This window comes from Stegodyphus dumicola, chromosome 10, assembly GCF_044657685.1.
Source record: "Stegodyphus dumicola isolate Sdum_Otavi_A_Nest chromosome 10, ASM4465768v1".
NCBI classification, from domain to species: Eukaryota; Metazoa; Arthropoda; class Arachnida; order Araneae; family Eresidae; genus Stegodyphus; species Stegodyphus dumicola.
Window position 1 is genome coordinate 158,927,558 of NC_140777.1, and position 17,161 is coordinate 158,944,718.

Genomic DNA, 17,161 nt, shown 5'->3' on the forward strand with positions numbered 1-17,161 from the left:
AGTGTATTATTTTCATTGCAGATAAAGAAATTCCTGCCATAATCAATTCTGGGGCTAAAATTTCTGTTTTGAACCCGAAACACGTACCAAATTTCTGTATTGAGAGCAACTGTAATATTGACTTCGTTTCCGCTTTATCTCAGCTAAAGTGGCTAGAATTCCTATTTCCATCAGAAATCTTGTGACTGTAATTTATTGAAACCTTTCAAAGTATTGGTAGCAACGGAAAGACTCCATATTCCCTTTGTAATTACTCTAAATGTTTATGATTTAATGACTTCTGAATTTCCTCTTCTTCGCGCGAACTGTATAACAGCAATACAGCGTCTCCATCTATTCCATTTCATTTACCGCTGTTATACTGGTCCTAGCCGGCGTGAATTTGCAGGCTTTTTGCCAGTTGTCTTCTAATATGGCATCCTGGAAGTAATAACATCAGCAAAAGGTGTCACAGAAACAAGATGTGAAAAATAAAGGCACTTTCCCACTGCAGAATTTTACATCGTGGGGTGGTGTAATAAATAATTCAAATACTAAAGGCGCGGAAAGGAGGAAAATTTATCCCTAAACTTTCTCGAACACATGTGGCTCCGTTTAGCTTGCATCAAGTTAATTATGCATTTTTCCTATTTCAGCTCACTTTATTTAATTCTGAGGAGGAGTTAGTAGATGGTTTTGAACCATAGGCATTGGAGGGAAAACGTATAGTTTTTTAATGGATGATTTAATGTACCATACCGAAAAGATTTCTGGAGAACAAGTTCGTTAATTAGTAGTACCAAAAGTTGGAAGGGAACAGATTTTAAAATTAGAACACTAATCAATTTTTGAAAATCATTTGGGAATAAGGGGGAGGAAGGGTTTGTAATTTATTTTATTGGCGAAACATGGCGCAAGATATAGAAGAATACTGTAGAACTTGTAAGGAATGTCAGTTACTAGGTAGAGAAAGAACCGTTAGTCATATAGTCATAGTCCCAGTTCAGAGACCTAAATTTCTGTTTGGCACGGTGAACATAGACATATCGGTTCAGTAGAACCTCCAGCAACACATAAGCACAGATATGTGCTGTGTGTAGTCGATCAACATTCTAGGTGGGCCAAAAGCGGTCCCTTTAAGAACAGTTACGGAAAATCGACATGCCATGCATTATTAGAAATCTTTATGAGAATGGGCATGCCTTGGGTAAAAGTTATTGATCAAGGTACTACTTTTATTGCAGAATTAATACCAGAATTTCATGCTAGATTAGGAGCAAGTCCTAGATTTGTGACACCGGGGCATCCATAAATTTCGGGATTAGCTGAAGGATACAACCAAGTTCTAAAACTTATGCTGCATCATATCATTCAAAATGACTCAATTGGAATAAACACATCCCATACCTGTTATTTACTTATGGAGAAATCCTAAATTGTACTACTGAAATATCCTCATTTAAAGTAATAATGTATGAAAGAGAGGCTAGAGGTCCGTTAGCAGTATTAAAATTGGTATGGTCAGGCAGTCCCGAATCTAGGGGCGGCAAATTCAAAAGTCGCGCTGAATTGTATTTGGAATGTTGTCAAATTTTGATGCAACATTAGTAGTTTTTAAAGCCAGGTTTAAAACCTCTTTTAAGAATATTTAAAATTAATTATTCGAAACCTTTGGTGCAAACAGTTTTAAAAGTAAGCTAAGTACAGCCGAACACGACTCTAAAAGATAAGATCAGAGAAAGGACAATAGAGGAACTCCAGGCGTCACTGAAAAAGTCAAAGGACCCTGTCCTTCTGCCAACCCAACATGTAATTTTATTACAAAGGTACTCCGTAAACGCCTTGGTCTTTGGTCCGTGTAAGTGATGCCTAGAGCAAAGAATCTATATATCATTCCCTTCAACTTCTTTGCATAGAGTCTGCTGTCCTCTCTCCTGGTAGGAATATTCAAATCAAAAACAGAACGATAGTATAGAGGCGCCTTGTTTTTATACCAACGCCTCTTGCGAAATTAAATGGAGAAATTGTAACGCTTTCCTAACACCCAATACAAATTAACCTTGGACCAATGAAATAATTCAAATTAATGTACGTCGAGAATATACAACAGAAATGAAGTAAGGCATTTTGATTTTTTGCAGCCAGTCAGCAACCTAGGTTTTAAAAATGGGTTAAATTTCTTTTAATAGTTTTTTAAGTTTTTTTAGATTTTTTTTTGTCTTATTTTCTTTTAATATGCCTGCTTCTAGTATTCCTCACTATATTTAGCGAGACTCAACCACTTAGTTAACGGGTACATCCGTGAAGCGGCCCTAATACTGTTGAATGTAATTATGTCAATTTTTAGCTTATTAAGTAAGGCAAGTTATATTATATATTATTTAGGGTGCAAAAAATCATGAGAGGGTCTAGGAAAAAACTCTCAGGGACAGAATATAGAACCAGAGCAAGAGATAAGACTGAACAGAGAAAATTGGGTGTTAGGAAAGCGTTACAATTGTAGCTAAAATGAAAAATGGTTTCATGGAAAGATGAACCGTCAGATCCTGTCGCAAATTCCGATGGTGCCGAGATTCTAAACGATATTGATATTTCTTGCTTGCATGACCAAGATGAGGAATTTTCATTTATCATCCTGAAACAGACTTCATTTCAGCAACTGAGAGAACAACTTTCTTCATAGACCTCAAACTAACATCTAGAGGATATGAAATTAGGATATAAAGTATTTTCTCATTTAGGTGAGTGTGGGCAACAGAAAGAAGACTTAAAATCTTTTGATTTGTTGAACCCAGATAGTTAATCACAGAAAAAATGAACGATCAGCAATGATCTTTCTTAGCAGTCAAACTGTATTATTAGCCGAAAAATATCCAACAACGTAGACTTTAGGTACACTGAACTTGATGAAAGACATTTGACATCTTCATTGTGGCACAGAACATTAGCAAATAATGAAAGGCTTAAAAAAAGATCTTGGATTATATATTCTAAAACTAAAAATGCTTTTTTTGTACACCCTGTGAGATTTATCAGAAACATGCCACTGCCGCTAGATCAGCATTGTGTACTACAGGATTCACTAATTGGAAAAAAGCTTTAGAAAGGTTAACTGAGCACGAAATATCTGAAATACTACAGAGAGTGCATGATTAAGTGGTGGAAAGACTACAACAAATGAAATAGTGTCGAGGCATCATGACATTAAGAGACTAATTCACACAGAGAAAGAAAAATGGAGAAAGATCCTACAGGTGAGTATGGATGCTGTATTGTATCTTTCAACAAACTGTCTTTGTTTCCGTGGGTCTGATGAAACCCTTGGCAGTCTGCTCACAAAGTGTCCTCGCCCTAGTCAAGGCAATTTTTTTAATTTAATGACTCTGCTAGTCAAACATAATTCTTAAGTACCAGTTAGAATACCTAAAGAAGGGACAAGTATCATATTTAACAAGTAAAATCAAAATGAAATTACTGATGTAATGACGAAAACAGTTCGCAATAACATTTTATATGATATTAAAGAAGCCAAATATTACACAATAATTTTCGATTGCATTCCAGATGTGTCACATGCAGAACAAATGAGCCAGGTGATTCAATACGTAAAAAATATGTGGGGATGTGTATTGATTTCATAGAAATTGGTGTAAAGACAGGAGAATGTATTTCTCAACGGATTGTGGGAAAACTGACACTTGATGGTTTGGATATTGAAAATGCCGTGGTCAATTTGAGGATTACGGATCTAACATGGCCTGTACTTACCGGCCATATTAGATCCTGGAGTACAAGCCAGGATTACAGAAATGAATAAGCTGGCCGAAATATGTGCTGTGTTTCGCTCACTTTTTTAATCTTGTCTGTGTGCTTTCTGCCTCGTCTTGCCCCGAAGCAGTTAACTTCTTTGGAATTATCCAGAAGATTAGCTTTTTTTTTGTCGGATTCACTATTCGATTGGATATTACGAAAAGATGTACAAAAACCAACTCAAAAGGAAGCAGTCAGACGAAATGGTCGTCAAAATATGTGGCTGTGAAAGCCCTTCTAACGAATTTACCAGAAGTAATAAAATCCTTGAAAGAAATGAATTATCTTTCAAAGTACACTATTACCATTTCAAAATTAATTATCTATCATAGTACGAAGCAGGACATCTGCTACATGTTGTAAAAAATTTTGAATTTATTATCAGCCTGACAATTTGGGCTAATATTCTTCGAGAAATCAATCGAATGAATTTTGAAATTCAAGTGGAAGATATTATTCTTGCGCATGCCGTCGCATTAATGGAAGGTCTGACCAAAACTTTGCAAAAAATGAGAGAAATTCTTGCGGAATATTGGATAAAAGAATTTAGAAAAATTGAGGTTGAACCTATTCTGACAAATAACGAATTCTAAAATGCAAAAAGGAATTTGATGAATTGTGCGAGGATGAATCACGAACATTTCATCGTGTTCAGCTACTTTCTAATGCAATGAAAATTGTATTTGATCGAATCTTATCAGAAATTAAAACAAAGAAAAGGCTGATAATAAAACAGGGCTATTACACTAAATTCAAATTTCCATTTCTTAGTGGTCGTGAAATATTGAATATGTCAACTGAAGACCTGCAAAAGAATGGAGCAGATCTTGCACGAAAATATGAGCGAGATCTCTAAACGCATTTGAGTTCTGTCAGAAACTTGCCGTTTTTAAAAAACAAGCCCCAGTGTTATTCGTCGACATTAAAAAGGCTAGAGCATTTTCTCTTGCAACAGATCTACACCTATGATTTTCAGAATGCCTTTCACAAGATTTGTATTGCCCTGCAGATTTACTCTATGCTTCGAACTACATCCGCAAGCCACATTTTAGCAAATTAAAACTTATTAAAAACTATTTGAGATCGTCGATGAGCCAGGAGCGTTTATCAAGTCTCGCAACAGAAAATCAAACAGTACATCAAGTTAATTATGACGATGGCATAGTTGTATTTTCAGAACAAAAGGCTCGCAGAGTAAAATTTTAATTCCGTAATATTTTAAGAGCGTTAGGTAAGAGCATAAAATTATTATTGAAATAAGAATTATGAAAAGAAGTACAAATACTAACCTTTTCCTTTCAGCAGTAGCCCGTATTGTTGTTATATATATGAAAGTTAGTTACGTAATTAATCAGCTCATCTATTGTCCTAACTTATGTAATCTATTGTTTGTAACTAAAGATTATTTTTATTATGAGTGCATAATCAAGGGTATCGAAAGACGTATATAAATTTTAAAGGTACCATAAGGTATTTTTCATTCTTTAAGCGTAACATTTTTGCTAAAATCTTCTTTAAAAATAACATTTTGTATAAGCATAACTATACAAATTGCTGTTATCCATCACACAATGAATGTTTCTTTTATGCGGAAGTGTCCCATTTTTCGATTTGTATGGAAGTATCGTGTGTCGAAATACTATCACTGCGCTGTCAAGAGAGGTTCTAAATGTAAACAAAAAACACTCCATCTGGAGCTAGTTATTGTTGCAAATATTGCAAAATTGCGTATTTCAGAAAAAATGATTATTACAGTACAAAAATAGTCTTTTGCATGAATATGTAAATATTTATTATGTTATAGGGCTTTGTAAGGACGATAGTAGAGTTCTTGAGAAGGCTACATGAAGGCGTTATTGTGAAATGAATATTTAATGTGCTAGGTTAAAGTTACTGTTAGTATCGAGAACTTAATACAAAATTATTCAATCCATTGTATTAGTGATTTGTAATTTGCTTATATTAGTTTAAATGAATTTTTTTTATTATTTAGTAATGACTGATTCCCATTTTTGTGCTGTGCTGAACTATTTTAGTATTTAGTGCTGAATCGTTTTCTATTAGCATCATTTATTAGTGTGAATAGGTATTGTTGCAAATATTGAAAAAAATTCCCCATTTCAGGGAAAATGTGAATTTGGTTATTTCAGTGCACCGGAGAAGTAACTGCATTAAGAGGGTTTGCACGCGTTTTTAATTATGTAACTTTTGGTATGTATGTTTGGCCACCAGGGGCTGAGATGTAAAGTCTTAACACTGGTAGTTCGGTCGGGAGTTAGAATCAAGCGAATTAGCTGGCCCATGCAGGGTGTTTCCACCGTTTCGCTCATGCGTAACTTGCATATGAGCCAATACTCTTAGATAGACCTCAGAAGACATCTTCCCTCTTAAGCAGGTAGCTAGCTCTCTTACGCTTTGCCATAAGTAAAGAAACTAAACCATTTATGCTTTGCCATAAGTAAAGAAACTAAACCATTTGTAATGTGTATTTCTTTTAGAACAAAAATGGTGCATAAGGAATTTCTTACTATAAAAGGGATTTTACATTTTATCTCAAATAATTACCTATTTCTGTGTTTATTTAAGAAACTAAAAGTTGTTACAGAAATTTAAAGATGGGTAAGGGCGGCAATTTTAAGTTTTTGCCCCGCCTAGGAAAAATGCTAAATCCGGCGCTGTGGTCAGGGAAAATTCCACTAATAAAATTGGGTAAAAATGCTGTTGAGTGCAACAGGGGCTAAAAGTGAATTTAGAAAAAGCAGCAGAGCAAGCATCTATGAGAGCAGAATGTAAGCAATATATAACTTTTGGTTATATACAAGATTAGCTATACATATATACAAGATATGCTAATCGAAGAGCTACATATAAAGAATTCAACCCGCAAGATCAAGTGTATATATACTTATTCCAGATTCTAGTAACAAAGTAATTGAGTAATTATATGCTAGATGGGCAGGACTCACAGAAATAGTAGCTCATTGAAATCCAGATTTTTATAGAGTAAAATTGACAGATTGTACAATAAGAAGGGTGCGTAGTGGAAATCATGGAGGTAGGAAGTAAGATGGAGTCGCCCTAAACAAGTTTCTCCGTACCCTGCTCTGAAGCACCGGCGATCCCTACGTGGTGACCAAAACATTGGGTCATTTACCATTGAGTTCTATGGGATTTGACGCGTTCGGGTGTAAATATTTTGTAATTACGTCGCAAATATGCATATAAATGTATATATTTTCTTTTTCTACAACACTTCAGAGTCCTAAGTATGTGAAAACAACATTTCATTCTGAACGGAATTAAATGCTATACTTTTCACAGGACAGTTTTCTCAGAATGGTTTAAATGAATGAAATATTTTCACAAGTTTTCGTTAATTACATTAGAAAAAAATTAAGGTAATTCGATTTTACTCGGTTAAGGTACAAAAATTAAGATCAAAGTTTATTGTATTATTAATATTAAAATTATGCATTATTTCTTTTCTATTTATAGAGCTTCTTCCTAAAATACTTCCTTAAATATGACATGATTTTTTGGCTTCTGAGGCATCTTTTAAATCGAAAAATGTAAGTCAATTTATAATTAATGCTCTATTCGGTTCATTTTAAATTAGAGAATTATTAGGAATTAGCGAAATACTTTAAATAAGTATTTCGCTAATTCCTAATAATTAAATAGGTATTAAATAGTATTTGACTTTCTCTGAACATTTCTGAAAGGGAATAAAATAAGTGTTTTTTTTTTTTTTTTTAAAGTATTTTTTAAAACTTGTAACTGAGTTATTATAAAATGATGTAAAGGGAATAATTGTTTTAATTATACTTATCAGATTTTTTTTTTTTTTTTTTTTTTTTTTTTTTTTTTTTTTTTTTACCCTTCATTTCAACAATACATATTCCAAAACTCTTTATTACGTTCTTAAGTGCGAATCTCATAGCATTTGCTTTACAATACCTTTTAACAGATTGCTTTCCAATACGAACAATTCTTGCTTAAATAGTTTTATAACGTATTTGTCAACAGGATTTCAATTCATGTTTACAATTCAATATTAAGGTTATTATATATTTAGATAACATTTATAATCATTATAAATTAGATACATTTAATCATTAGATTTCTTCACAGTACTTTCACAGTTGTTTATAAGTGAATAAATTCTTCATTTCAAATACATTTATAAATAATTTAATGAATATTTAAGTATTTTGTCAAAGGCAGATACATGCTTTTTGCAAGCACATGCATAAATATCCGTACATATTTCCTATTTATCATTTCCGGCATGTGCAAATCTTTAATTTCTGTGCATTCACTATATTTTTCGTGTAAAGTAATTTACACTAATTTAGCATACACCCGAAAGTTTTACATAAAAAATATATATGAATATAATTTGAATGAAAATTATAAGTATTATTTTTAATACCCACTCAAAGGTCAGATTTTCTTCAAAATTCCTCCACGATGGCATCTCTCTCTTTAGGCAGATAGACCTTGCATGCGTTACTCTATTTAATAAAAACTTAATCTGACCTATGTGCCTAATTACAAATATTTTAACATACATAATTTTATATTTACATTTAGCCATCAAGTTTCAAACTTTTCAAATCTTCTAGAAAATAAATTTTGGCAGATCTCTTTTAGCAATTTTCTTAAAATCTATATTTTTGTAGTGCAACAGCTTAGAATTTTATAAAACAAATTCATAATCAAAATCGCTGTTGTTAGTTATCGAAAAATAACCAAGATGTGATTTTTGCGTAAATGTCAGTAAACTATACAAATTGCTATTATCCATCACACTATGAATGTTTCTTTCATGCGAGAGTGTCCCTTTTTCGATTTCTATGGAACTGTCGTGTGTCGAAATACTATCAGAATCTTGTCAAGCGAGCGGTTGATCTTTACAATATGGTAACTGGTAGTTTGGCGACATTTTGGAGGCGATAAAGGTTACTTACCTGGCACTTTGGCAATAATGTGAGCAGTACTAAGTTCCGATTACGCATTATTTTGTGTGAGGGAAATGAGAGATCATGGGATATGTCATGTGATATTAATGGACGAATTACGGTTCTTTAATCGGAAAAGGGGGGAAATCGGGAAAAAATCTGGAAATTTTGTATTTGTCTTTATTCTGTGTTGTGTGAAACAGTGTTCGTGAATTTTTGGATCCCATGGCCGTTACTAAAGTGAATTCGAAATGGGTATTTATGTATGTATTAATTTAATGTATGTGCTCATTTATATTTTAAGTAGTGTTTTTAAATTTAATTATATTTTAATTAAATGATAGTTATTTTGTGAATTTTACGTTTGTAGGAATTTGGTATACGTTTTAGTTGAAGTAAACGTGCATGGAAATAATTTAAATATCTGACAATAAGTATTTGTAATGGTTGCAGTATGAATTCGTTGGTGACGTGTATAATGTAATAGATGATTTAGAGGTAAAAGTTTTTGGATATTTTATTTATTTTATATGTGGAAATGTTCATTACTTTTTCGCGATCAGGTAATTTCATATATGTTCTTTTTACCGGGTTTAAAGATTGAGAAAATTGTCATGTATTTTCGTGAAATTTTTCTAATTTATGAGAAAAAAGCAGTGTACATGGATATAGTAAAGGGTGTGCGCAATGCGATTTTTGTGCAATTCTGGGATGTTTTTTTAAGTAAAAATAAGTCGGAGTGTACATGGTTTAGTGATATTTTAATTAAATGATAGTTATTTTGTGAATTTTATGTTTGTAGGAATTTGGTAGTATACGTTTAAGTTGAAGTAAACGTGCATGGAAATAATTTAAATATTTGATACTAAGTATTTGTAATGCTTGCGGTATGAATTCGTTGGTGACGTGTATAATGTAATAGATGATTTAGAGGTAAAAGTTTTTGGATATTTTATTTATTTTATATGTGGAAATGTTCATATTTGGAAAGATAAATACTTTTTCGCGATCAGGTAATTTCTTATATGTTCTTTTTACCGGGTTTAAAGATTGAGAAAATTGTCATGTATTTTCGTGAAATTTTTCTAATTTATGAGAAAAAAGCAATGTACATGGATATAGTGAAGAGTGTGCCCAATGCCATTTTTGTGCAATTCTGGGATGTTTTTTTAAGTAAAAATAAGTCGGCGTGTACATGATTTATGTGTATGTGTTATTTTGAAAAACGCGTAAGGAGTATGGTATTGTGCACTTTTTCCCAATTTTGCAGTGAATATTTGTCATGATTAAGCAGTTTTGTTAGATAAAATTTCTAGCATAAGTGTAATTCGGCTAGTAGATTGTTGGAAGAAGTGTTCAATAGATAAAAAGAAAAGAAACATGTCTTTACTTCGTGAAGACAAAATGGCGGCGGGGAAAAAAAAATAGAGGGTTGCTGTAGGAGAGTTGGTCGCCAAATTTTCGCCAAAAAAACGCCAAGTTACCATAATGTAAAGATCAACCAAGCGAGCTTCTGAATGTAAACAAAGAACACCCCGTCTGGTGACCCAAGCTTCAAAGCAGTGCTTCACTTCTAGCGCGGAATGGCCCCTCCTCCCTTTCCTACCTCCATGGTGGAAATCAGGAAATTTAATCCAGCATTATAGGCAGTATGTGTAATATTTGAGAATGAAGAGGAAATAGGAGAAGTCCATCCCACATTCAGTTTGAATGACAAGTCAAATCATTTTTATCTTTGTGAGGTAGATTTAAAAAACCATTAAGCCATTTAGATGATGATACAAGGAATGACATCATGAACTTGTTGAGAAAATATGACAACTTATTTATAAATGAGGTACAAATTGCCAAAGTAGGAAAACATAAAATAAAATTAAATGACACTGAACAAAAGAAGCCAAACATTTATCGAATACTGGAAGCATTGAAGCCCCAAGTAGACAAAGAAATCAAAGGAGTATTAGCAGTGAAACTGATCAAAGAAACCAATGCAGAAATTTCTTACTGTGTTATGTAGAAAGGTGGTACTCTTTGCCTACGCATTGACTTTAGATCCCTTAATGCAGTGACGAAACCAGATGATTTTCGTTATGGAAAATCCCAAAGAACTCTTACTTCATATCAAGAAAGTCAATATGATATCAACCATTTATTTGCTCAAGGGATAATGATTCATGCCATTGGAAAGAGAAAGTCAAGAATTAGATGTTTCAAGGCATGTCGAGCTCAGTACTGATGTAGAGACATGCCTTTCGGGCCTAGCAATGCTGCTGCAACATTTCAGAGAGTAATAAACTAAGCACTTGCGGACTGCAAAGATTTTGCTCGAGCCTGTATCAATGACATAACAGTTTATTCAAAGAGCTGGAATGAACATTTAGTAAATCTCAATACCATTTTTTTTAATTGTTAGAACAAAAGTTTCCAGTAAATCTCAAGAAATGTTCCTCCTAAGACTTACTGATCACAGTTTGTTAATTTTCATTACAAAGAATGCAACACAGTCTTCTAGGCTACGGTTTCTAGCATTACAGAATGAAAGTATGATTTTGCATTGCCGAAGTGCTTTTGAACAGTGCCGATACGTTGTTCAGACTGGCACTAGCTCTCAGTCTGAAAGGCGCCGAAGTTTCTAGAGTTTTCAAGGAGGGAGTCCTAGAAAGGGGTCAGAAAAAAGGAAGGCTCATGAGAGCTGTTAATGAACATGAAATAAACCTTTATTAATTAATGTACCTATTTTAGTAGTGTAGTTTTAGTGATCTAGTGTGTAGTTTGGTGTGTGTAATAAACATTTAAAAATACGAACAAACGTGGATAATTTTTTGATGAGATGAGAAGACAAAGTGACATTTCAAATGCTAGCTAATGACATGTCGTGTAATTGCATATAACATTGTGATATATAATACTAATAATATTGTGTGTTTTCAGGAGTGGGATAAGAAAAAAGGACATTATAAGCCAGAAGATAAGGAGTATTACACAAAGAGCAAACAAAGATTTAGATCAGTGTTGTACAAGTTTATTCGGATGAAACATATTATAAAATTGAAATCTGATGATAAATGTACAAAAATCTTCCGATTAGGTAAATTATAATTATTTACAATTTTAGATAAAATTTAAAAAAATAAAAGAGGAACTACTCGGCTTTTTTTATTCATTAAATCAGATGACCATCTTTGTTTATTTTCAGATAATAATTTTATTTTATTTTTTACATTTCAGGTGAAAATGTAATTTATATGGAAGAGCTATTTTGTAATTTGTATGAAAAAAAGGGTAAGCAGAAATGTGAAACATTGTACTTAAAAAAAGTTTTGTTCTCTAACTTCAGAAACTTTATAGTATTCAAAGTGCTTATTAAGTTCATAATTCTCTAAGCAAAGAACTATTTTTAAAACATATTTTCATTTTTTAAATTTTCAGTTTTCATTTAAACATTTTTCATTTTCAAAAATTTAAATGATTTATAGAAATTGTTTACATAACTTTCATACATTATAGGTGCAGCAGAATGTGAAGATACTTCTAAGGATTCATTATTTTTAAATGACACTGATGCAGATCAAAGTGTAAGATAATGATTTTTAAACTAATATTCAGATATGATATTAATAATCAAACAAATATCTTATGAGCTTAAAGTTCTAATTCCCATAAATTTAATGCTATTACTTCCAACTCAGCAGCATTTTTGTGGGGTCCATAGTGCTAATAATTTTTAACTAAAATAAGAGTGTGATATTATTTGGCATCTGTAACAAAAATAAATAGTCGATGCATTCCATATAGCATAATCCATGCATAAGGTTTGAAGAAATTCTCATAGTTGTTATCTAAAATGTAAATTTTTTTTTTGTTAATTTGTTTATAAACAAGCAATTAATCTATTATTGGAAAACAGTTTTTTTCACATGACAATTTACTGCAATGAAAGTAATTTTCCATGGGACTTACAAGATCCAGTTAGGATGTGTTATATTTAGCATACTCAAGAAGTTTTGAATAAACTCATTCCTAAAAAAAGTGAAAGATCCTTTTTGTGAAGTTTTCGGATAATTTCTTATTTTAAAACACAATAATTGTATAACTTTAGTTTTAAGATATTTTTGAGTTAAAACAGTCTTCCAATATAATATAGGGCGAGAGTCATCAACTTTTTTTACTAGAGGACATGTTTCAGAAATGCAAGAGTTCAGAAGACACCATTAGTGGTTCAAGGGGTACCGTAGTAGCGATGAAATGTCTCTCTACATTACATTTTTTAGCCATCCTTATAGTTGAATAGCATAAGCATATTCTCTAAAAATTGTAGTTGAATAGCATAAGCATATTTTCTAAAAATTGTAGTTGAATAGCATAAGCATATTCTCTAAAAATGGTTTTCTTCCACTGTAGCTTAGAGTATAGAAATATTATGGGGACAAAAAAGAGTGTATTGCAGGGGTGGCCAAAGTGACATGAAGCTCTTACTGACATGAAAGCTCGTGAGCCTGATATGGCTCTCGCAGGCAATTTATGCGGCTCGTGCATATAAAATATATGTTTGAAATATGGTAAACTAAAACTATTCTGTGTTCAAAAAGAAGTAATTAATTAGTTTAGACTCTTCTTACAAAGTTATCAGGGATTTCTTTCTATTTAAAACCTCCTACACTACTTCTATAATGATGTAAATATGAACTTGTGGCTTTTAGAAAATCTAGATGCAGCTCTCGAACATTCCTGAATTCAAACGTACGGCTCTTACTGATATGAAGTTTGGCCAACTCTGGTGTATTGTATGCAGAATCAGATGTTTTAAGCAGTTGAGAGTTAATTCATCTACTCATGTAGTGTTATCTAGATGTCAGCAAAATTTATTTATTTATTTATTTTTGTCAAAAGTTTTAATCACCCATTTAGTACATTTTCTAAAATGTTGAAGATAAAATAAGAATTTTTACTAAAATTATTCATTTTCAATTAAGATATCCGAACTCATGCTAAAGATGATTTTGTGTTTATTGTCCAAATATCTAAAATTTATAATTTAGATAGCTGAATGATGGGCACTTTAAAATTGCATCATGGGCACCACAATGTGGTCTCCTGGCGTAAAGTAGCCACCTAAATTCTTAAACATACTTTTAAATTTGTATTTGAAAATTCTATGTTTATATATATATATATAGTCAGTACTGAACATGAACATTTATAGGATCCTAAGTTCTTTATCAGTCACTAGAGGCACTGCAGACATTTCTCAGTTGATGGTGCACTCTCCTGTTATCAAACCCTGCTCCTGCAATATTACCATCATGAAAAGACAAAAAAATTTTCATTTAAAATTTTTTAGAAAATTAATAAATTTTCATGGAAAAAATTTCCATATAAAACATCCATATGCATTAGATATTAAAAAAAATGAGGTAAGCAAAACACTGTAGTTATGCAAATACCCTATTTTAACACTGAAATATTAGGAGAAACTATCAAGAAATATACATGGAAAATGTCAGAAAATGCACTTCTAGTTTCATTTTTTATTTTTGTTGCTAATAGAGGGATAGGAATTAAGCAGTGTGAAATGATTCTATCCCTGTGATTTTTAGCCTTTTCTGTCCCATATACCCCTTTTCACTACTGCTGGAAAATCATTCCTCCCTTCTTTTCGAAAATTTGAGAAATGCATATATAAATTCATTTAGATTTAGACTGTTTTCTACATTTTAGACTGTTTTGTTTTCTAACATGTTTTATAAATCAAGCAGGAAAAAGTATAGAAAATGTTGTTAAATACCAAACATTGAATAAGAATAGTTTTTTATATTCATAAACTAAAATTAAGTACCGTAATTTTCGGAAGAAAGGCCGCATCAGCGTAAACGGCGCACTCGAGAAAATTTTTGGGAAAAAAAAAATTAAAATTACACAGAAACGATGCATCGGCATAAATGCCGCAATAGACTAGATTGCGCGTAACATCGTCGTGGGCTGTATAGATGCAAAATCTCAACCTAAGTCCCGATATATGGCATATCAGTTAAGAAAAATGCGTGAAATGAAACCATAACTCAAAAATAAATTAAAGGTAAGAAATGTTGAAAATATATTTATGTTCACATATATATTTATGTTTAGCCACTAAAGAAGTCCATATTTGTAATACTCAGAGTATATTATAAAAAATGTTGCAATAACGAAATATTAAATTTGGATTACAAAAGGAAATTTTAAATTTTACTTACAAAAGGAATTACAGCAAACTATACATCGTATGAAACCGTCAAAATCTGATTCTTCACTATCTGAAATAAAAGATTTAGTAAATCCTGATCTAAGTCTTCCAGATCGTCACATTCATCCTCTTGGTTTACAGTGTCTTTATCTAAGGATATAATTTCAGCTTCTTTAAACCCTGCTATTATTGACGATGCGATTTCCACGCACTTCCTACCCACTTTGCAACTTCTTCATAAGCTCCACGCATTTAACCACTTTTGATATACGTATGCAATCCTTCACTCATCCAACACTCCCACCGCTTTCAGACTTCAGCATTGAGGGATTTATTACCTGACAAATCTAATTGTTGTAAGATTTTTGTCAAACCACCAGGAATTATTGCTACGGTCGTAGACAATTTTTGACAATCTGGTAGACAATCTGGTTTTTGACGTAGACAATCTGGTTCTCCACTGATTCAAGTAAATAAGCACGCATGGAATCCATTCTCAATAACCCTTTTGGTTGGAAAAAAGATCGCTTACGACACTGCCAAACTTTTTGTAGCCACTAATGCATGATTGTTTCGCACATCCAGCCATTCTCGTTTGCACAAATAATTACGTCATTAGGAAAATCTCCCTTCGGAATACTTTTTCGTTTAAAAATGATCATCGGCTTTAGCTTTTCACCGTTTGCGGCACAAGCTAACACACATATAAATGACGTTCTTTCATGCTCCGTCGAAAGCACAGATACAGTTTTTGCACCAGTTTCGTCAACAGTTCTATTTGCAGGAGAGTCGAAAGCTAACGGCGTTTCCTCCATATTTATTATCTGTGACCGAAGAAGTTTTTTTTTGTCAATAATATCTGTCACATATTTTAGAAAAGGTGCCTTTTTATCTTGCCAGTCCATTGGTAATTGTTGCCGAACTGTTGTTCTATTATGCACAGAAATATTTTTTCTTTCATAAATCTGCTGCACCAGCAAGGCCCTTCTTTGAAACCATTTATGTTCATTTGTTTTGCTATAAATTTTGCTTGTAAGCAAATTTTTGCAGTCGAAATTGCCATTGTCTTTCCTCACTGCTCCTTTATCCAGTTTGCAAGGTCATCCTCTAGATTCGGCCACCTTACAGTACCACTTCTTTTGGCTCGTTTCTGTTGTAGCATGTTTTTAAGAAGTTCTTTTTAAGTTCTCCAATGTCGAATACATCTCTCGTCCACTTCAAACTCTTGAGCTGCTGCTCTATTTCCAATTTGTTCAGCACGTGAAATTACATTAAGCTTAAAACCAGCAGTATAGCTTCTGTGCCGTTTAGGTGCCATTTTAAAAAAATTTCCGCTCCCTTGTTACTTAAAAACTATCCAACAAGTACTTGTACCCAAACTGATGGGATCTGTATCTGACAGAATGCCAAGAAAAATCGATTCATGCTGAAGGGGAAATACGTCAGAGTTCGTTATTGTGAGGCAGGTGGAGTCGTGTCTGCCTTTGAAAAAAAATCGCAGAAAATGCAGGGGGGGAGAGAGGATGGGTTCTGGAGGATTCATCAAATGGCAGAGGAGGGAGATTATTTAAACTGATGAGAATGTTTATTTGAAAGGGGGAAGGATGTTATTGTTCTGAGATCCCGTATAGGGTGAATAAGGCATGTAGGTCCGTTCAGGGGAAGAATGTAAACAAAATAACGTTAGCAAAAAGCAATTGAGTGGTCTTTTGTGTGGGAACAGCACCAGTCTATGTACAATGACAAGGCCATCCAAACTATGTAAAATGACAAGGCCATCCAAACTATGTACAATGACCATCATAGGAAATATTTTATTTTTAGTGCACCTAAACGCAGCATGGGTAGAAACGCCGCACCCGCTGAAAATTTAAGTTTTAAACAGGTAAACGCAGCAGCGTTTCTTCCGGAAATAACGGTACGTAACAGGTAAATAAAAGCCTGACTGCGTTCGTCTCTGAACATATGAAGGGAGGAATTTCCATTTGGTTGAGAAACCCTGTTCTGTATAGTGAGGATATTATAAGAAATGCACACCTGCAAACCAGCAGTATGAAAATATGAGCAAAAGCATATATTTTGTCAATTTTTTTTTGTATCGATTTAAAATGCATCAGGATTTAACCCCCTGAATGGCATAACCATTTTTATCTGGTTCTTGCTTTCTGTAGTGTAATAATGTAAATAT

At 32.9% G+C, this 17,161-nt stretch overlaps 1 protein-coding gene across 4 annotated transcripts in view; it reads left to right on the top strand.

Moving 5' to 3' along the window:
• Positions 1-17,161, top strand: part of LOC118201930 (uncharacterized) — a 155,857-nt gene that overhangs the window by 83,565 nt on the left and 55,131 nt on the right. For 3 of the 4 annotated variants that reach the window (XM_085825751.1, XM_085825750.1, XM_085825753.1), the window contains exons 3-5: positions 11,682-11,838; positions 11,979-12,032; positions 12,258-12,325. In XM_085825751.1, coding sequence (XP_085681877.1) covers positions 11,682-11,838; positions 11,979-12,032; positions 12,258-12,325 — 279 coding nt within the window. Of the gene's footprint in view, positions 1-8,865; positions 9,014-11,681; positions 11,839-11,978; positions 12,033-12,257; positions 12,326-17,161 lie in introns of those variants that run through there. The other variant, XM_035374087.2, reaches the window with a different exon arrangement.